The 23,157-nt window shown below is 38.6% G+C and overlaps 1 protein-coding gene across 2 annotated transcripts in view; it reads left to right on the top strand.

Annotated features, from left to right (window-relative positions):
• Window positions 1–4,082: 4,082 nt before the first annotated feature.
• pcsk5b (proprotein convertase subtilisin/kexin type 5b) overlaps window positions 4,083–23,157 on the top strand; it is a 104,940-nt gene continuing 85,865 nt past the window's right edge. For both annotated transcript variants that reach the window (XM_079552085.1, XM_079552086.1), the window contains exon 1: window positions 4,083–4,274. In XM_079552085.1, the coding sequence (XP_079408211.1) occupies window positions 4,107–4,274 (168 nt within the window). In that variant the 5' untranslated portion in view covers window positions 4,083–4,106. The remainder of the gene's footprint in view (window positions 4,275–23,157) is intronic.

Consider the following 23,157-nt stretch of genomic DNA (forward strand, 5'->3'; position numbering starts at 1 on the left):
GATTTGGTCTGGTCTTAGACGAGATAAAACCTCTAGTAATAGTTTTTCTCTTAATTCAGATAATTTTGTGTCATTTCAACTGAAAAACTATTATTTGTCTAATTTCAAGTGGGTTTGATTCTTGTTCAATTTGTATCTTCAACATAGAAGAACTTTTATTCAAGCAATTTTAAGTCATTGATCTCATTTAAATGGTCATTTTTCCAGTGTTGTGCTTTACTTTGGGCTAATGATCAGCGGCTTCGGCCCTCGGTCTGTTTACAATAAAGAAAATCGGCCTCCGCCAAGAAAACTTGCCTCCCCCTGTCATGAGCCATGTATCGCGTATCGAATCGTGAGAGACCCAGGATCCACCCCTCACCTTTATTGATCTCACAATGGAGACTTGTTTAGAAACACTCAGGGAGTGCAAATATTCAGGAAATGTGGGTGTACTCACTCATTCCATGCTGTCCTGTGAATGGTCACATGTTATTCCAATAAAAAGACACCGTTTACTCATTCCTGTGTATTTAACCCCTTAACTCCCACCTGAACCGAGCACATTTTCTCCAGTTTGGCTTTACCCCAATCCAAAAGCTTCTGGAAAAAAGCTGTGAAAATAGCAACAAAACTGAGACGAAAAGAATGATGGAAATGTGACAAAAAAGTGAGAAAACATTGACAAAAAAGTGACGAAAAATGGATGAAAAAGTGGCAAAAATGTCACAAGAAATTGACAAAAAATTGACAAAAAAATTGACGAACAATTGACAAAATGTGACAAAAAAACGACAAAAATTTGATTAAAAAATGTGACCAAAAAAATGACAAAAATGTGATAAAAATGTGACAAAAAAATGACAAAAATGTGTCAAAAAAACCGACAAAAATTTGATGAAAAAATTGATGAAAAAATGACAAAAATGTGACAAAAATGTGACAAAAATGTGATAAAAATGTGACCAAAAAATGACAAAAATGTGACAAAAAAATGACAAAAATGTGACCAAATGTGACAAAAAAATGACAAAAATGTGATAAAAAATTGATGAAAAAATGACAAAAATGTGACAAAAAAACGACAAAAATGTGATAAAAATATGACAAAAAAAACAACAAAAATTTGATTAAATAATTGATGCAAAAATGACAAAAATGTGACAAAAATGTGACAAAAAAATGACAAAAATGTGACAAAAAATGACAAAAATGTGACAAAATGTGACAAAATGTGACAAAAAATGTGATAAAAATGTGACCAAAAAATAACAAAAATTTGATTAAAAAATGTGACAAAAAAAATTGCAAAAATGTGACAAAAAATGACCAAAAAAATTACAAAAAATTGACGAACTTACACATACTTTCCCCTCCCTCTGTATCTGCAGCTCATCATCCGGGCCCTACAAAGCCAAGATCCTCCTGTTAATTTCGTCTCCCGGTTTGACCCCCCTTCCGCGTCCCTGTCCTGTGCGCCGTTCCCGAGTCCTCAAACCCGGGCGTCTCTAAGACCCGGCGGAGCTCGGAGGGGAAGCACCCGCGGCTATCGAATCGAAAAAGTGGCAAAAATGTCACAAAAATGTCACAAGAAATTGACAAAAAATTGACAAACAAATGACAAAATGTGACAAAATGTGACAAAAAATGACAAAAATATGATAAAAATGTGACAAAAAATGACAAAAATGTGACAAAAAAATGACAAAAATGTGATCAAAATGTGACAAAAAAATGACCAAAATGTGACAAAATGTGATAAAAATGTGACAAAAAAATGACAAAAATTTGATAAAAAAATTGATGAGAAAATGACAAAAATGTGACAAAAAAAACGACAAAAATGTGATAAAAATGTGACAAAAAAAACGACAAAAATGTGATAAAAATGTGTCAAAAAAACCGACAAAAATTTGATGAAAAAATTGATGAAAAAATGACACAAATGTGACACAAATGTGACAAAAATGTGATAAAAATGTGACAAAAAAATGACAAAAATTTGACAAAAAAATGACAAAAAATTGATAAAAAATGACAAAAATGTGACAAAATGTGACTAAAAATATGACAAAAATTTAATAAAAAATGGATGAAAAAATGACAAAAATGTGACAAAAAAATGACCAAAATGTGACAAAATGTGACAAAAAATGTGATAAAAATGTGACCAAAAAATGACAAAAATTTGATTAAAAAATGTGACAAAAAAATTACAAAAAATTGACGAACATACACATACTTTCCCCTCCCTCTGTATCTGCAGCTCATCATCCGGGCCCTACAAAGCCAAGATCCTCCTGTTAATTTCGTCTCCCGGTTTGACCCCCCTTCCGCGTCCCTGTCCTGTGCGCCGTTCCCGAGTCCTCAAACCCGGGCGTCTCTAAGACCCGGCGGAGCTCGGAGGGGGAAGCACCCGCGGCTATCGAATCGAAAAAGTGGCAAAAATGTCACAAAAATGTCACAAGAAATTGACAAAAAATTGACAAACAAATGACAAAATGTGACAAAAATGTGATAAAAATGTGACAAAAAATGACAAAAATGTGACAAAAAAATGACAAAAAATTGATAAAAAATTGATGAAAAAATGACAAAAATGTGACAAAATGTGATAAAAATGTGACAAAAAAATGACAAAAATTTGATAAAAAATTGATGAAAAAATGACAAAAATGTGACAAAAAAATGACAAAAATGTGACAAAAATGTGACAAAAAAATGACAAAAATGTGACAAAATGTGACTAAAAATGTGACAAAAAAATGACAAAAATGTGATTAAAAAATTGATGAAAAAATGACAAAAATGTGACAAAAAATGACAAAAATGTGACAAAAAAATGACAAAAATGTGACAAAAAAATGACAAAAATGTGACAAAAAAATGACAAAAATGTGACAAAATGTGACTAAAAATGTGACAAAAAAATGACAAAAATTTGATAAAAAATGGATGAAAAAATGACAAAAATGTGATAAAATGTGACAAAAAAATTACCAAAATGTGTCAAAAAAAACGATAAAAATTTGATGAAAAAATTGTTGAAAAAATGACACAAATGTGACAAAAATGTGATAAAAATTTGACGAAAAAATGACAAAAAATGTGACAAAAAATGACAAAAAATGTGATAAAAATGTGACAAAAATGTGATAAAAATGTGACAGAAAAATGACAAAAAATTGATAAAAAATGGATGAAAAAATGACAAAAATGTGACAAAAAATGTGACAAAAATGTGACAAAAAATGACAAAAAATGTGACAGAAAAATGACAAAAAATTGATAAAAAATGGATGAAAAAATGACAAAAATGTGACCAAAAAAGGACAAAAATTTGATTAAAAAATGACCAAAAAAATTACAAAAAATTGACGAACATACATATACTTTCCCCTCCCTCTGTATCTGCAGCTCATCATCCGGGCACTACAAAGCCAAGATCCTCCTGTTAATTTCGTCTCCCGGTTTGACCCCCTTCCGCGTCCCTGTCCTGTGCGCCGTTCCCGAGTCCTCAAACCCGGGCGTCTCTAAGACCCGGCGGAGCTCGGAGGGGAAGCACCCGCGGCTTCCCTTCGGTTGTCTCCCCTCACTCGGAGCGTCAGCCAGTTATTTGTGTGTGGAGGCGCCGCCGGAGCCATTTCGCCAGTCACCAGTAGAGGCTGGTCTCCACATCTCCCGCTGAACGTGTGGCCACGGGGAGAAGAGGAAAGGAAAAAAAAGAAAAAAAAAAAACACGGGGGGGGGAAAAGCGGCTTTGACGACAGCGCGGGCGACTCCGATTACGCACCGGAACGCCGCGTAAAAACAGCGCCGCGTCCTGGGGGGGGGGGAAACCAGAGGACACAAACTTCAGGCTCCCCATGTGGAAGGGCTGCGCTTTTGACGGAGACGCGACAGACCGCCCGTGGTTCTTCTTTTTTTTCCTCGCGGGGCTCCTCCACTCGTCCCCCCTTTCCGCTCGGTCTGGCTCTTTTTGTCGGACGCTCTTCTATGGTAGCCCCTCGATCTGTTTTGGGACAAGTTTTGCGCGTTTGCCTGTGGCGGCGGAGGAGCAGAAGGGTCGGCGTCCAAAAAAACAACAAAACAAAACAAAAAAAAACCAACAAAAGTAGCGGGGAAAGATGGTTCGCAGAAGGAGCTTACTGTGCGTCCTGGCTATTTGTCTGGGCTTCGTTTCCCCGCCATGCAAAGCCCGGATTTACACAAACCATTGGGCTGTCAGGATAGCCGGAGGGGACGACATGGCAGACTGGATAGCGGAGAAGTACGGCTATAGGAACATGGGACAGGTAAGAGTTTGCGTCGTTGAACTCTACGTGCACCGTTCGGGGGGGGTCTTTAAACTCCTCTTTGTCTTTTTTCCCTCTTAAATCTCACGTGAACCTGTCAGCACTCACAGATGTTATCAATAGGAGAAGTCCGGCACAACAGGTGTCACGCTTTAAATACCAATGGGCAGCTTTTAATGGGGGGGGAACCCGGGGCTATTTGTCACACTTTTTTTTTTGGAGAGTTCAGAAAAGCCCACGCGAGCCAGAGCCGCTTTATTAACCTCTTAACTCCCACCTGAACGTGTTTGTGTAAAAGTGTAAAAGTGTAAAAGCTTTTTCGAAACAAGAGGCAAAAAATGAGGATGGAAACGCAACAAAGAAAGGTAAAAAGTGACCAAAAACAGGGAGAACATTTTCAAAAACTCAACAAAAAAGGGGCAAAAATCCAGCAAAAAAAAAATCCAGCAAAAAATGACAAAAATCCAGCAAAAAAGTGACAAAAATCCAGCAAAAAAAAGACAAAAATCCAGCAAAAAAGTGACAAAAATCCAGCAAAAAAGTGACAAAAATCCAGCTGAAAAAAGACAAAAATCCAGCAAAAAAAAGACAAAAATCCAGCTAAAAAAATGACAAAAATCCAGCAAAAAAAGACAAAAATCCACCAAAAAAAAGACAAAAATCCAGCAAAAAAAGTGACAAAAATCCAGCAAAAAAAGACAAAAATCCAGCAAAAAAAGACAAAAATCCAGCAAAAAAAGTGATAAAAATCCAGCAAAAAAAGTGACAAAAATCCAGCAAAAAAGTGACAAAAATCCAGCAAAAAAGTGACAAAAATCCAGCAAAAAAAAGTGACAAAAATCCAGCAAAAAAAGACAAAAATCCAGCAGAAAAAATGACAGAAGAGCAGCAAAAAAGTGACAAAAACGCACAAGGGAAATAAAAAGTGACGACAATGGCAAAGAGGAGAGAATGGATTTGCTTTTGGCGGGTGGTAAGAGGTTAAATCAAAGCTTTAACCTTTGACTTGTTTTCTATCATAGATTAAGTTATCAACCGTCAAACAAAATCGACAATGTGCCGCATATGTGGGGCAAGTTGTCACAAAGCGTGGGGTTGGTTGTCACTATTGTTTTTAATGGATTTTTCTTTTTTAATTTTAACTTGAAATTTGATAAACCCCTTGTAACTTTTTTGTTTTTTTGAGATAAAAGCACACAATATATTTTAAAACGGTCGCAAAGCCACATGTGTCATATTTTTTAAAGTGTAAAAGTACAAATTTACTAAACGACCCAAACATACGGCCTCTATGAAAGCTAATGTTGAGATAAAGTGAACATAAAAACATATTAGGCAAATAAGCCCTCAGTTTTTGTAACAAATAACCCCGAGTGTCCATTTTACCAACAATGTAAGCTTGCTAACAAACAGCTTTAGCATGTTAGCTTTGAAACGGCTCAAATTGAAGCTAACGTTTTCTGTTTATGACACTAAGTGAGGGCAGGGGTCGGCAGGTTTGCTTGGTACTGCTTGGTACTGTTTGCTTGGTGTATGTAAAATGTAAAAATCGACTGTATGTTTCACATTTTTGAGTGCTTTAACCTTTGCCCCCGCCTTAACGGAAATCTACAGTTGACTTTGTACAGCCTATAGGCCAGGCCAGCCTCATCTGAAAGCTTCACATTTTTGTCGCTCTTTTGTTGCCTCTTTGTTGCTTTTTTTGTCACTTACTTGTTGCGTTTTGTCACTTTTTTTGTGTTTTTTTGTGTTTGTTTTTTAATCCTGCTTTCGTTGCTATATTGGCACGTTTTTCAAGCTTTTAGATATGAGTTAAAGCAGTACTAAGTAACGTGTTTACCTTAAAGGAATAGGCCACCGTTTTTACATACTGTGATATGTTCTTACCTCACTTTAGACGTGTTAATATATCCCCGTCTGGTCTTTGTCCGTGCGCTCTGCCAGGCAAACGGAGCACATACGCAGCCTCTCCCACATGTCACATAGCTCCAAAAAAGCTCACGATAGAAGCTACCAAGCTCTTCCACGTGTTCCCTATTTAAATAAAGTTACGTGAAGTGTTTTCATGCGAAGTATATTTACACAGAAATGTAACATGTCGATTTTATAAGCAAATAAAAAGGGGGACTATATTGTGAGGCGTAATGATACGAGGAGCAAAACGTCCGCGCAGTAACTCCTAAAGACTTCCCCCGCTCACTTCCGTCAATAACCTTTAGGAGTTACTGCGCGGACATTTTACTCCTCGTATCATTACGCCTCACAATATAGCCCCCCTTTTTATCTGCTTATAAAATCGACATGTTACATTTCTGTGTAAATATACTTCGCATGAAAACACTTCACATAACTTTATTTAAATAGGGAACACGTGGAAGAGCTTGGTAACTTCTATCGTGAGCTTTTTCGGAGCTATGTGACATGTGGGAGAGGCTGCGTATGTGCTCCGTTTGCCTGACAGAGCGCACGGACAAAGACCAGACGGGGATATATTAACACGTCTAAAGTGAGGTAAGAACATATCACAGTATGTAAAAACGGTGGCCTATTCCTTTAATAAATCCTTCCCATAGTCCTTGTGGGGGTAATACAAGAGTTTATGGGATGATTGGAGGGTCTTTCATCTCCCCACACTAATGGAATCACGAAGAAGAAGCTAACAGGCTAACGGGCAAAGCTAACTGCGGGCTAGCGTCACTTTAAACAGTATTTACAGCCAAGTTTGAGTGAAAAAAAGATATTTCCATTGTATAATTGGACGTACAATATCCCTCTCTCCCTTCACCTTTCCTGTCAGCGTAGTATTTACTCTCCAAGACAAAAATCGTAACTTGCTACGACACCTGCAGTTGCGCTTATGGCCTCTAGGGGGAAGAGCTACTTAGTACTGCTTTAAAGCCAAACTGGAGAAACTGTGCTCGGTTCAGGTGGGGGTTTTGAGATGAACAGGCCTGATGTTTCTGATTTGTGTAAAGTTATTTCTCAGAATCATCTTGTGGGCCAAATCTTCTATGCTGGAGGGCCGGATCTGGCCCCTGGGCCTGACGTTGCCTACCCCTGGGTTGCCTACCCTAACCCATAACAAGACGTAACAACAATTCACATGTGTTCTGTCCTCGTGTGTTCCGTCCAAATGAGAAAATTATTATTAGAAGAGAAGAGGAATACCAGTACACATGTTATACATCGGTACCAGTGTACAGCGCCCTCTAGTCCTCTGGCTATAAAAAAGTAACAAAAATCCAGCAAAAAAAGACAAAAATCCACCAAAAAAGAGCCAAAAAAGTGGCAAAAATCCAGCAGAAAAAAAGACAAAAATCCAGCAAAAAAGTGACAAAAATCCAGCAAAAAAAATCCAGCAAAAAAGTGACAAAAATCCAGCAAAAAAGTGACAAAAATCCAGCAGAAAAAAGACAAAAATCCAGCAGAAAAAATGTCTAAAATCCAGCAGAAAAAAGACAAAAATCCAGCAAAAAAGTGACAAAAATCCAGCAGAAAAAATAACAAAAATCCAGCAAAAAAAGACAAAAATCCAGCAGAAAAAAGACAAAAATCCAGCAAAAAAGTGACAAAAATCCAGCAGAAAAAATGACAGAAGAGCAGCAAAAAAGTAATAAAAAAAGTGACAAAAACGCATAAGGGAAATAAAAAGTGACGACAATGGCGAAGAGGAGAGAATGGATTTGCTTTTGGCGGGTGGTAAGAGGTTAAATCAAAGCTTTAACCTTTGACAATGTGATGAATGACCCCAGGTGACAAATAGCCCTGGTCTCCCCGACACTGTTGGTTTTTTAATTAAAATGTGCATCTATACCTTCACACGTCCACGGCCTTGACTCGGTTTTTGTTTTTGCCGGTTCCTAAAGCCCGTCAGAGCCGGTCGTGTCTGGAATTAAAGTCAAATATGAGCGTTCAAAAGCCACACCTGCCCCCTTTATGAGCTCCCGTCCCGTAAGGAGTTGTAAATTCATTGATTTTTATCTTTTGTCCGGGCCTTGCATGTGGTGGCGCTCACATCAAAGTGAAGCCACAACAAGGGCACCGAGTCTGGACTTTCAGTCTAAAGGCCGACCACATGAGAGGCCGCCTGTGCGGGCGGGAAACCAGCGCGGACAATAAAAGGCTAATGATGGCGGCGAATACACGAGAGTCACAGTCGCAGCCCGTGTGATGCGCAATGATGATTTAAAAAACGTAAATAAACAAATAGTAGTAGTGCTTATGACAGGTTTTAATGCTTTTGAAAATATCACTTATTTAGACGGAAAACATCTGTTGCATAATTGACTCTGGGGGTGGGAACCTCTGGGTACCTCACGATACGATACATAGATGACGATTTTCTCACGATACGCTGATACTGCGATAATCGATATATTGCACAAAAATAATCTACGATACATCATGATTAAAAAAACATGCTACGTTTAACCTTTAATTTTAACATACTGCAGATCATAGATACAGACGGCATCTCGTCATAGAAGGGGGCGTGGCTTCACCGAGGGGGAAAATAGAATCTTAAGAGAAAGATAATTTTCCCTCTTTTTAGCCATTTTCGGGTGGAAAATCAACTTATTTATCACATATACGTAAAGTCCAGTGTAAATCAGGTCATATGGATATTTTCTCACAGCAGATTGTTCAGTAGAAGTGAAAAAACGCCAGTTGTAGCAGCGCTAGCTAACCGCTAGCATTAGCCCGATGCTAACCTGTAGCATCATGTTAGCATACTCCGTTATTCATGTATTTATGGGCTGTTGAACCACTTTGCTCCTCCCCATGTCTTTGTATCATTATTTAGTATAAACTATATTCATATTTCAGCATTCGTTAAAGTCGTTTTTGAATAATTAAAGAAAGTTTAGACTTTTCTCCAAATTGTTTTCCCCCTTAACTGTTTTTAAGCATGACCATATATGGGCGATTCCAGAGATGCCGTCTGTATCTATTGCTCCTCTATTGCTGGGTTGCAGGTGACATCACAGCGTTCTAAAGGCCAATGCTATTGTATGGAGGAAAAATTATTTTGTTTTTGAGGAAATTTTTGGTCTTGTACAGAGAGATCATGGACCCAGTGATTGATATTAATGATCATTTTTCTAATTCATACATTTTCTTTTGAGCTACGACTTGTGAAAGTGTAATGCTGTTAATAGGAAAAACTGGCTCCTGCCCCCCGCTGGGCCCGATGACATCATCATATTCTAGAACCTGCAACCCAGCAATAGATTCAGACGGCATCTCTGGAATCGCCCATATATGGTCATTTTTGAAAACAGTTAAGGGGGAAAACAATTTTGAAAAAATGTAAATTTTCTCTAATTATTCAAAAACTACTGTAACAAATGCTGAAGTATGAACATAGTTTCTACTAAATAATGATACAAAGACATGGGGAGGAGCAAAGTGGTTCAACAGCCCATAAATACATGAATAACGGAGAATGCTAACTTGATGCTACATGTTAGCATCGGGCTAATGCTAACGGTTAGCTAGCGCTAGCTACAACTGCCGTTTTTTCACTTCTACTGAACAATCTGCTGTGAGAAAATATCCATATGGGCCCGATTTACACTTGACTTTATTTATGTGATAAATAAGTTGATATTCCACCAGAAAATGGCTAAAAAGAGTGAAAATTGTGTTTCTCTAAAGATTCCATTTTCCCCCTCGGCGAAGCCACGCCCCCTTCTATGACGAGATGCCGTCTGTATCTATTGACTTCTGCCTCATTAATATGCATGATGTCATCAAAAGCATCGATATCGTAATAAAAAGTATCGGTACCGTCCCGTAAAATATCGCGATACATCGGGAAATCGATATATTGTCACACAAAACTTTCACTTCCTTATTGGGTCGACAGGAAGTGACAAAGATGGAGGCGCTTTGTCTTTATCTATGTCACTTCCTGTCATTAACCTAAACATTCTAATAAAATAACCTTTCTGCCCAACATTACATTTGCTGCTTCACTGAAATAAAATGATAATCGACTCAAAACTTCAAATCATAACAACCCCGCCCAATAAGTGACTTCCTGTTTCGATCCAGCACGCCAAAATAAAAGCACCGTCTTATTCATTAGTTCAGCTTTCTCAGACAAAACACTTATAATGTGTGTATTTAATTATATTCTTGTAATGTTGCATCTGCTGAACTAATCAATGAGACGAGCTGTGCTTTTATTTTGGCGTGCTGGGTCGAAACAGGAAGTCACAGGATTCGATTATCATTTTATTTCAGTGAAGCAGCACATTTAAATTGGACATGTTGGGCAGAAAAGTTATTTCATTAGAAGTTTTAGGTTAATGACAGGAAGTGACATCGATAAAGCTAAAGCGCCGTCATCTTTGTCACTTCCTGTCGACCCAGTAAGGAAGTGAAACTATAAAAATCACCAAAATGGCCAAACTAAAGGAAGCTGAGCACAATCTTTCACAGAATCTTTAATATATTTGTGTTGACTAGCAGGAGTGTCTGGAACTTTGCTAAGAATCCATTCTCACAGACCACGTTTAACGGCAGGAACTGAATTAACTTAAAGGTGCACGATGCAACTTTTTATGTGAAAAAGAGAAGAAGATATTTGTAGTGAGTGACCCAGTGGCCGTATGAGTGTTTGTGCCTTTTCTCCAATTCTCCAGGATCAATTCTGTAGGTTTTCTGTTGAGACCAAGGCATTATCTTCGTACATGACATTTTGGATATAAACGGTGAATTTCTACAGATACAAGAATTAAAAAACAAATTTAATTTTCAAGGTTCTCTCAAAGAATATAGGAAAATTTGTAAATCTATACCAGTGGCTTTGAAACAGCTGATAAAAAACATAATATTTTTTTCTAATGTCCAAATCAAACTTCCAAATTTAAAAATAGGTGAATTAAGCATTACAGACAAAAAATGTGACAACAAATATCTAAATAAAGCTTTCAAAGAACATATCTATCATGATTATGATAGGAAGATAAAACTTAAAATATTACAAAATCCAACAATCTCAGAAAATCATTGGGCATTTATAAAATGGCCAATCACACCCAAAGTAAAAGAAATGCAATTTAAAATTCTTAATAATTATTATCCATCTGCGGAGACATTAAGGGGTAGATTTGGTTTTGAAGTCGACCCTTGTGATTTTTGTCATGAAAATCCAGAACAAACAGAACATCTATTCTTCTCTTGCCCAGTGAGTGGAAAGTTCTGGCAGGATGTCCATAGCTGGTTAAATAATAAAATTAATGATCTTGAACAATTTACAATTGAAGATATTCTTATCTATAACTCCAAACTGACAAGGGACATTTCACTTTTAATTAACCTTATCATCATTATTGGTAAATACCACATTCACAAAAATAAATGGAAAAAGCAACTGCCAAATGTTAGTTGTTTTAAAAATGAATTTTGTATGTTTTTATCCTCCTTGAATTTTCTGAAAAGATCCAACCAAACTGAGGAAGAAATTTGTAATGCTGCTGAAATGTCTTTGAACCTGTAACATATGGGAACAACGCCTTTTTTTTTTTTTTTTTTTACTTTATTTTACTTGCCTTGCCTGTTTTTTATTCGATGTCTCCATGAGAGTTTGTAATAAACGTTAAAAAATAAATAAAAAAAAGGTTTTCTGTTGAGAAGTGAAATCCTACCAAGCAGTTTATCCTGGAGCGTCATAAGAGCCACCGTGATGGAAAATAAAGGTGCCGCGCTGACCACCCATACATACCTTTAAGGATGTACCTGCACAGATGTTAAAGGAACGGGCCACCGCTTTTCCATACTGAGATATATGTTCTTACCTGAGCTTAGACGAGTTCATGTGTATAGGAATAGGAATTCTAACAACATCTTTGGGCGGAACACACAAAGACCAGACAGGTACGCATCAACTCGTCTAAGCTCAGGTAAGAACATATCTCAGTACGGAAAAACGGTGGCCTGTTCCTTTAAGTTTCTGTTGCAAAATTCACATCGATCGTAAACATTTGTCGATGTATCGTGAAACCATGTAACTTCATTGTTTACAAAATACGCCGCATAAAACATAAAAAAGTCTTAAAAACAACCATCAATATTTCGGAAACTCAGCAGAGAGTTACTGAACCTTCTTATTTCTCAGGCCCATTAGCCAAAAATGCTGCACCTACTGCTAAAAAAGTAATATTTACTAAAGTCACTACTTCCGGGGTTCAGTGTTAATTTCGTCGACTAAAATATTTAGTCTTAATTTTAGTCAAAGTGATATTTTTTCTGACTAAAATTAGACTAAAACTAAATTAAAAGTTTCTCATGAGACTAAAACTAAGACTAAAATGTCCAGATATTTTAGTCGACTAAAATAAGACTAAATAAAAATGAAAAGGAGAGACTAAAATCATCCAAACTTCTGTTGACCGTCTGAAAGAGCCTCAGATCATGTAAATCCTCTGCCAAAGGATCAGCTCTGAGCTTTGTTCATGTGGAGCAGCTCCATGAAGCAGAGGAACAAGATTAAATATGATTATAATGAATATTATCAATGCAAAGTCCACTAAATTGACAGTTTTTTTTGACTAAATCTCGGCTAAAATTAAATTACATTTTAGTCAAAAGACTAAAACTAAAACTAAAATAAAACATTTTAAAATTAAAATTAACACTGCCGGGGGTAGCGTAGCTGCTGCACCGTTAGCATTTATCTCCACTAACCCGGATGTAGCGATTTTGGTAAATATTACTTTTATAGCAGCAGGTTCAGCATGTTTGGCTCATGGTTCTGATAAATAAGTCTGTTCAGTAACTCTCTGTGGAGTTTCACAAATATAGATTGTGGTATTAAAGAGTTTTCAGTAGTTTCTCGCACATCTGCGAACCAGGAAGTGGAGCTGTGACGTCACCACTTCACAAACGTATAACCTCTATGTCCTAACCCGAGCTCCTGACCCTTAACCTTTCATGGGGTCGACTGTTAGATCTCTATGCAGTTAGTGAGCTTTTGCTTCAGCAGCATTTTCCCAATTCGACCGTCCTTACCCAGGGGAAGGGGAAGTGACATCACCAACAGCTGTTCTTCTTCTTTAAGGTTATTGGCAGACTGCATAGTGTCCAAATAAAGAAGTTTAAGGAGAAAAAAAAAAAGAAAGATCCAGATCACATTTCCCTTTAGCCTTATTTTATCTCAACAGCTCATTCATAAAGCTACAGTAGCAAATGATCCATGTGGCTTAAGTTTCTACTAAATGAAAAAAAAACACTGTGGCTGGTGCAGAATTTTATTCCGTATTTTTGATTGCGCATGAACTACTGGAGGGTGCAGTGGCTTATGGGACGGCACATCGCTCCTGATCACTGGTTAGTTAGCACCAGAGGTCCCTATGCTAAAGTGGCTATGATAGTTAGCATCGAGGCTCCTTCCCCTAACTCCTTCCTAACTGACAGACCAATTCGGAGGCTTCTTATCATGGCGGACGCTGACGCACATCCGGTTTGACCTTACACCTCTTACTAATCTTTAACTGTAACACCTCATTTGAAAGCTAAGACCTACAAAACTAAATTGATCTTTTTCCTCACATCATCAGATTTTTTTTCATCACTTTTTTTTGTTGGGCAGTCATCTCATTTTTGTCAAATTTTCGTGACTTTTTTGTCACTTTTTCGTCCATTTTTTTCTAAATTTTTCGTCAAATTTTTCTCATTTTTTTGTCAAATTTTTGTCCATTTTTGTTGTTTTTTTGTACATTTTTTGCAAATTTTCCGTCACTTTTTTTGTTCATTTTTTGCGAATTTTTTGGCACTTTTTCGTCAATTTTTTCTCACTTTTTCGTCCATTTTTTTGGTCATTTTTTGCGAATTTTTTGGCACTTTTTCGTCAATTTTTTCTCACTTTTTTCACATTTTCATCCTTGTTTCCGTCTCAGTTTTGTCGCTATTTTCACACCTTTTTTTCCCAGAAGCTTTTGGATTGGTGCTAAAGCTGGAGAAAATGTGTTCGGTTCAGGTGGGAGTTAAGTGGTTAAACTAAACCTAAACCATAGTGTCCTATAATCTGAAATGAGACCTTGTGACCATAGCAATGTCAGTGGAGGTTTGGGTTGAACAGTGCTTGGTTCTTGTCTGTAAGAAATTGAAAGAAGAAGGTCTTTATCCCGGGCCCATATGTTCCAAGTCAAAATAGAACTGGTATTTTCACACTGCATAAAACACTTAATCAGTCTAGTATCGAGAAAAAAAACAACGTGTTTGCAAACAGAAGCTCCTCCCCCTTCTCAAGGAGTTCTGTCTGACCCACTTCAGACACTTACAAAAGTCTTGTACTTTGTGTAATTGTCGCTTTTTAAAGAAAATATTCCGTGACTTCCATGATGACGAGCGGCAGTGACGTCAGACCCCACACACTCGCCCTCGCCTGGATCTGCGCACACACTTGCCCCTGTGTTGTGAGGACCGGTGGGGGGGGGGGGTGGGGGGGTATTCTGACAGGTTGTTGTGGGGTAGCTTTGTCAACAGCTATTGGGACCCCCTCTGTCCGGCCTGGTTCTGCCCGCCCACCCACTACACTCCCCAGAGAGCGGCTCTAATGGCCTCGTTTATCCCCTTCTCTTTGACGGGAACTAATGTGCGGAGTACCCCAGCCCCCCAGAGGAATTCCCCTGCCCCCAACCCCACCGCCGCCCTCATTACCATTTCAATATGTGGAGCTCGTTGGACTTTGACACCTCACAGACAAGAGTTTTGCTTCACTTCCTGGTTGCGGGGTCAGCTCCGAGCCGCTCTCATGGGAGCGATAACGGCGCGGTCTGGTTTCCCAATATGAACTTTGACACGGCTCCATAAACCGCCGGCGCGCCCGTCCTGGAGTTTATTAAAATGATGGATGAGGATTTGAGCATTGCTAAAGTCTGGAAGCACGTCTCCGGGTCGATCTGTCAGTCTTCTGCGAGGAATGAGACGAGTTAGTGGGGGGGGGGGATGGGTGAGTGGGGAATGCTACAAAGGGACAATATGTTCGCAAAGATGGAACAGACAGGGAAATGAGAGGAAAAAATCTGAGGGAGATAGATGGCTGAGAAAGACTTGGCGTGGAGTGGAGTGGAGAGAGCTCCTCATTGGGGAGTTCTGACTAATCCTCTTAACCGTGAAGCCCCCTTCTCAGACGCAGACACTGGCCTAAATTGAGTCTACATCAGCTGACAAGTCCCAGACGTGAAGCGACCGACAGAGGCTGGGAAAACACGGCGAAAATTGTTCATTTAGATGAGCCGCCAGAGGAGGGAAGGCGGGTGTTAGTTGAGGGATGGCGGCTCTGACAGGTGCTCAGGAGAGGCCGGTCGGGTTATTAAAGGGAGACGGTCAGAGTGTTTTCATGTCCAGCACTAGGGCCGGTTTGTGGGGCTTTCCATTTGTACTCGGAGGTCGTCCGAGTGGGTCATTTCAACTGGAAGGTCCCCCGAAATCCATCCATCCATCCAAACCCATCCATCCATCCATCCAAACCCATCCAACCATCCAAACCCATCCATCCATCCATCCATCCAAACCCATCCATCCATGCATCCATGCATCCACACCCATCCATCCATCCATCCAAACCCATCCATCCATCCAAACCCATCCATCCATCCAAACCCATCCATCCATCCATCCATCCATCCATCCATCCATCCATCCATGCATCCATGCATCCACACCCATCCATCCATCCATCCAAACCCATCCATCCATCCAAACCCATCCATCCATCCAAACCCATCCATCCATCCATCCATCCATCCATCCATCCAAACCCATCCATCCATCCATCCATCCATCCATCCATCCATCCATCCATCCATCCATCCAAACCCATCCATCCATCCATCCATCCATCCATCCATCCATCCAAACCCATCCATCCATCCATCCATCCATCCATCCAAACCCATCCATCCATCCATCCAAACCCATCCATCCATCCATCCATCCATCCATCCATCCATCCATCCATCCATCCATCCATCCATCCATCCATCCATCCATCCATCCATCCAAACCCATCCAACCATCCAAATCCATCCATCCATCCATCCATCCATCCATCCATCCATCCATCCATCCATCCATCCATCCATCCATCCATCCATCCATCCATCCATCCATCCATCCATCCATCCATCCATCCATCCATCCATCCATCCATCCATCCATCCATCCATCCATCCAAACCCATCCATCCATCCATCCATCCAAACCCATCCATCCATCCATCCATCCAAACCCATCCATCCATCCGTCCGTCCGTCCGTCCGTCCGTCCGTCCGTCCATCCATCCATCCATCCATCCATCCATCCATCCATCCACCCACCCACATTGCACAGCCCCTTGTGTTCTTAGCTCTTTAGTTGTCTTCTGCTGGCCTCTCGCTGTCTGTCACTGAGCTCATGCGAAGGAGTTAAGCCGGTTATGAAATTTACTGTTTGCTTTGCGATGCTAATATTGCTAACGTCCACCAACTACGCTCTCTAAATTATTTGTAACATTATAAATACAACCACACTGATTGGGTTTTTGAAATTCCTCAATTATATTTTTTTGTTTTTGATTTTTTATCAGCTTCGTAGCTTTGATTATTTGTATATGTTAGACTGTCTTTAAAGGAACAGGCCACCGCTTTTCCATACTGAGATATGTTCTTACCTGAGCTTAGACGAGTTGATGTGTACCTGTCTGGTCTTTGCGTGACTGAGCGCACGCACAAAGACCAGACAGGTACACATCAACCCGTCTAAGCTCAGGTAAGAACATATCTCAGTATGGAAAAGCGGTGGCCTGTTCCTTTAACATTTCCGACAACTGAAACTCAGAAACTCAGGAAAAACGGCTCCAAGTTCCGATCTCCGAGTGCAAATGGAACGCTACCATTTTGCTCCAGCGACACATCCTGGCAGTCGTGAGGTGGACTGCATGATTGGTTGATCCAGGAACTCTGTGAATCTAGGTGTTAGAGATGCTTTGGTGTTTGCAGAGCTCTGAAAAGAATCAACAGGCCTTAAAGGAATAGGAATAGGAATAAGGCGTAATAATACCAAGAGTAGTTTGGCATCCGCACAGTAAAGTGAAGATTACTGCGCGGATTTCGAACTACTCCTGGTATTATTACGCCTTACAATATAGTTCCACCTTTTATCCGCTTAGAAAATCCACATTGTTTAATTTTGTGTAATTATACCTTGTAGTGGAACACTTCACGTAACCATATTTAAATAGGGAAAACGTGGAAGAGCTTGGTAGCTTCTATCTTGACCTGTTTTGGAGCTATAGTGGAGAGAGGGAGAGGCTAAATGCTAACGCCGTCTGCACTGTGTTTACGTGACTGAAGGCACGGGGGAAGATCAGACAGGTCCTAAAGAACTCGTCAAAGCTAAGGTAAGAACATATCTCAGTATGTAAAAACGGTGGCCTATTCCTTTAAGATTGGTTAGCGCTGGAGCTTCACAAGGTCCCTCAGAAAAACTAAGACGAGTCACAGTTAACATCGCTTCGTCACTTTTATACTTCCTTTGTACTTTTGGAGGCAGTTGTGACTCAGTCTGAAAAATGCATATTCAAAAGCACAACAGGCCAGTTGTTGTTGTTGTACTAGGATCCCCATTAGCTGCCCGTTTAATGGCAGCTAGTCTTCCTACATTTGCACAACATGCTTGAAAGTGTCTGCAGAAACAGCAGATGCTCGTGGGCAGTGGCACAATCGAGCATCCGGTTTCCTCCATGATGATACATCTGTGGCTACATCGTTAGCATCTGGCGGCGCGGCTCGTGTTAGTTCTAGATTGTCAGAGGTTGGTGCTTCATGAGGCGACTCTGTGAGGTGGACGGACTGACTGACTGAAGTGCGGTCGTGTTTTTGGTGATGCTCTGCTGCGGCAAAGACTTGTTCTGTGTTTCCACCAGAGCAGGACCGTTCTGACAATGACGGCTAACTTTAGTGAGCGCAGTAGAAAGGTGAACTGTTTAATTCCATCATCGTCATCGTTTAACAGATACATTTTCCATGATTCCTCCTGCGTGATGGTGAAACAGCTGAATGTTTGGTGGCCGTCGCTGACTCCTCCGTTGAAAATGCCTGAGGAGGAACGCTCTGGGACCAGCCTTTAGAACAAAGATCATCTGTTTGCAAACCTAACGCTCTATTAGAGAAAACATGTCAAACACTGATCTGTACCGGCATAAGTCTGACCTTCACACGGGTTAAACATGTAGAAGGTCATAGACTGAGGCTTTACCAGCAAACTGCTTGTGTCTGATAGATATGCAGATATATAGATATATACAGATATATAGATATACAGATATACAGATATACAGATATATACAGATATTTACAGATATATACACAGATACACACATATACAGATATACAGATATGCAGATATACAGATATATAGATATATAGATATATACAGATATACACACAGATACACACATATACAGATATACAGATATACAGATATACAGATATACAGATATATAGATATACAGATATATACAGATATATACAGTTATATACAGTTATATACAGTTATATACAGATATTGAGATATTGAGATATTGAGATATTGAGATATACAGATATACAGATATACAGATATACAGATATTGAGATACATAGATATACAGATATTGAGATACACAGATATACAGATATTGAGATATTCAGATATTGAGATATTGAGATATTCAGATATACAGATATACAGATATTGAGATATATAGATATACAGATATTGAGATACATAGATATACAGATATTGAGATACATAGATATACAGATATTGAGATATTGAGATATACAGATATTGAGATATTGAGATATACAGATATTGAGATACATAGATATACAGATATACAGATATTGAGATATTGAGATATACAGATATACAGATATACAGATATTGAGATATTGAGATATTGAGATATACAGATATACAGATATTGAGATATACAGATATTGAGATACACAGATATACAGATATACAGATATTGAGATATTGAGATATTGAGATATACAGATATACAGATATTGAGATACACAGATATACAGATATACAGATATTGAGATATTGAGATATACAGATATACAGATATTGAGATATTGAGATATTGAGATATACAGATATTGAGATACACAGATATACAGATATACAGATATTGAGATATTGAGATATTGAGATATACAGATATACAGATATTGAGATACACAGATATACAGATATACAGATATTGAGATATTGAGATATTGAGATATACAGATATACAGATATTGAGATACATAGATATACAGATATTGAGATATTCAGATATTGAGATATTCAGATATACAGATATACAGATATTGAGATATTGAGATATTGAGATATACAGATATTGAGATATACAGATATTGAGATATTGAGATATACAGATATACAGATATACAGATATTGAGATGTTGAGATATACAGATATACAGATATACAGATATTGAGATATACAGATATATAGATATACAGATATTCAGATATTCAGATATTCAGATATTCAGATATTCAGATATATAGATATATATATATATAGATATATAGATATACAGATATACAGATATACAGATATTGAGATATACAGATATATAGATATACAGATATTCAGATATTCAGATATATAGATATATAGATATATAGATATATAGATATACAGATATACAGATATACAGATATTGAGATATACAGATATATAGATATACAGATATTCAGATATTCAGATATATAGATATATAGATATATAGTTATATAGATATATAGATATATAGATATATAGATACACAGATACACAGATACACAGATACACAGATATATAGCTGTAGTTTTCTGGGTTATGTGACGCCAGTGTTATATTTGTGCTTTCCCCTGAACTCTTCATGATGATGATGATGATGATGATGGTGTGTAATCATCCAGGTGATTTGTTGTAACATAAATCAGTGCCTCCTGGTTGTGAGTCATTGTGTAACAAAAGTGGCTGAAGCTGTTTATTCTAAATGTCAAAAGCTGATAATAGATTTAGCAAAGGAGATGATTTATTTAGTGTTTCTCTCTGGGGTGTGAAGCTCTCCCCGTGGGTGCCTGGCTGAGAGCAGGGGAGCTCCGGTGCCTATGGGCTGCACGAGTTACCGAGGCCAGGCAGGTGATGTGTTCAGACCTGCCGGGGAGTGAAAGGCATTTGTTTATGAATGCAGGCTTTATGATGCCAGAGGACGTGTGCTAATTCAGCAGCTGCGGCTCCGACAGTGAACTGAGGCTAATCTAACAAGCTCCTCTGAGCGCGAGCGGCGGCAGGTCACATGACCCGCGGCAGCCATGGCCCTTCTGTCATGTGAACAGGCTTTATCAATTATTCAAGCAGCTGCTTTTTAACCTCTTAACTCCTGCCTGAACCGAGACCATTTTCTCCAGTGCAGCTTTACCCAAATCCTGTAGGCCAGTGTAACGCCTCATTTGAAAGCTAAGACCTACAAAACTAAATTGATCTTTTTCCTCACATCTTCAGATTTTTTTTTCATTTTTGTCAAATTCTTCGATTTTTTTTTTGGCCAATTTTTTGGTCACTTTTTCGTCAACTTATTCACATTTTTTTGTCAAATTTTTATCCATTTTTGTCATTTTTTTGTCATTTTTTTGGTCAATTTTTATTCCAATTTTTCACATTTTTTCGTCAAATTTTTCAAATTTTTTTTTGTCCATTTTTTGGCACTTTTTTGTTACTTTTTCGTCAAATTATTCGCATTTTTTGTCAAATTTTTCTCACTTTTTTGTCAATTTTTTGTCCATTTGTGTCTCTTTTTTTTTTTTTTTCCTTTTTCGTCAATTTTTTCTCACTTTTTTCACATTTCCATCCTTGTTTTCGTCTCAGTTTTGTTGCTATTTTCACACCTTTTTTCCAGAAGCTTTTGGACTGGGGTAAAGCTGGAGAAAATGTGCTCGGTTCAGGTGGGAGTTAAGAGGTTGTTGCTCAGTGACTTTTCAGTTAGAGAAAGGGTTTGCAATTTTGTTTATGTTGATGCACTTTAATTAAATACAATATATATGCGAGCAGGAGGAGCGTCTGGCTGGACAGGCAACACTGTCGTCAGTCTACCGCAGGGCAGCTGTGGCTACAATAGTAGTATGGAGTGAATGAATAATGTAAAGTATCTTTGAGTGTCCAGAAAGCCCTGTATAAAACCAATGCATTACTATTATCGTCACGGACGTCTCGGCTGGTGTGTAAAACTCACACAGCTGCCAAAGAACACGGGGCAGATACTGTAAAAATTATTGTACTTTACGAAACATTTAGGTGCGGATGCTGTTTTTCAATAATGTGGACTGAAGTTTTTTTATATATAAAGTAAACACTGCTGCAACTTTCACTACAACAGTATTTAGCAGTTTGTGTAAAGAAACACTTTTCGTTTCTAAATATTCTTCAACTGCAAAACCCATATTTGAACATTTGTTTGTGTAAATGTTTCTGAAATATTTAAAATGCCAGATCAATCAACTCCCACCTGAACCGAGCACATTTTCTCCAGTTTGGCTTTACCCCCAGTCCAAAAGCTTCTGGAAAAAAGCTGTGAAAATATCAACAAAACTGAGACGAAAACAATGATGGAAATGTGACAAAAAAGTGACAAGAAATTGACAAAAAATGACAAAAATGTGACAAAAATGACAAAAAAAACAAAACAAAAATGTGACAAAATGTGCCAAAAAAATGACAAAAATGTGATAAAAAATTGACCAAAAAATGATGAAAAAATGACGAAAAATTATTTATAATTATTTATACTGTATATGGATAGAACATTAAAACAACTAAAAATCCTGAGGAAACTGAGGCACATTTGTACAGCAGGACCTTCTTCTTCTAAACAGAGTTAAAAAAAAACAAAAAAACAAGCCGGTAGTCTGGCAGGCAAAGGAAAGTGAGGCTCCCAGACCAGGCTGCACCACTGACCCCTCTGACCACTGACCCCTCTGACCACAGACCCCACTGACCCCTCACTCACTACATCCAGCCCTGAACAGGCATGAAAACACACACACCGCTTTGAGGCGTCCGTGCTGTTTCCGACGTAAACACGGGTTGTGCGTGTGATGTCAGAGCAGACTTTGTCGCTGACGTTAGGCCGAGTCTAACTCTGGTTATCTCTGTCCACACTCAGAGTCCACTCAAAGTCCAGACGCTCAGCCGTGTGTTCCAAAACCTTCACTTTGGTCGGAGGGTTTTGGAAACATATCTTTGTTTTGTGATAATACGCTGCTCCGTGTGGACAAATTATCGACTGGACTGGGTTTGGTTGAGTTAAAGGGATGTTTCAGGATGTTTGACATAGGGCCTCATTTCCTTGTTATCCAGAGCAGATTTCTGGAGATATTTTTTGTAATTCATGCAGTTCTTATATTTGAAGAGTTTCGTGGCGCTAGGCTAGTGCAAGGCTAGTGCATGTCTATGGTATCAGCTAGCCTGCATTAAAAACCGTCTGACCCACAGTGCACCTGAGACAAATCACTTATAACACCAGACTAACCATATAAATGTCTGTGTCCATCAGTGTTAATTTCGTCGACTAAAATATTTAGTCTTAATTTTAGTCAAAGTGATATTTTTGACGACTAAAGTTGGACTAAAACTAAATTAAAAGTTTTTCATGAGACTAAAACTTTGACTAAAATGTCCAGATATTTTTTCGACTAAAATAAGACTAAACAAAAATGAAAAGGAGAGACTAAAATCATCCAAACTTCTATTGAGCGTCTGAAAGAGCCTCAGATCATGTAAATTCTCTGCCAAAGGATCAGCTCTGAGCTTTGTTCATGTGGAGCAGAAACATGAAGCAGAGGA

This window comes from Gobius niger (assembly GCF_951799975.1).
Source record: "Gobius niger genome assembly, chromosome: 1".
NCBI lineage: Eukaryota > Metazoa > Chordata > Actinopteri > Gobiiformes > Gobiidae > Gobius > Gobius niger.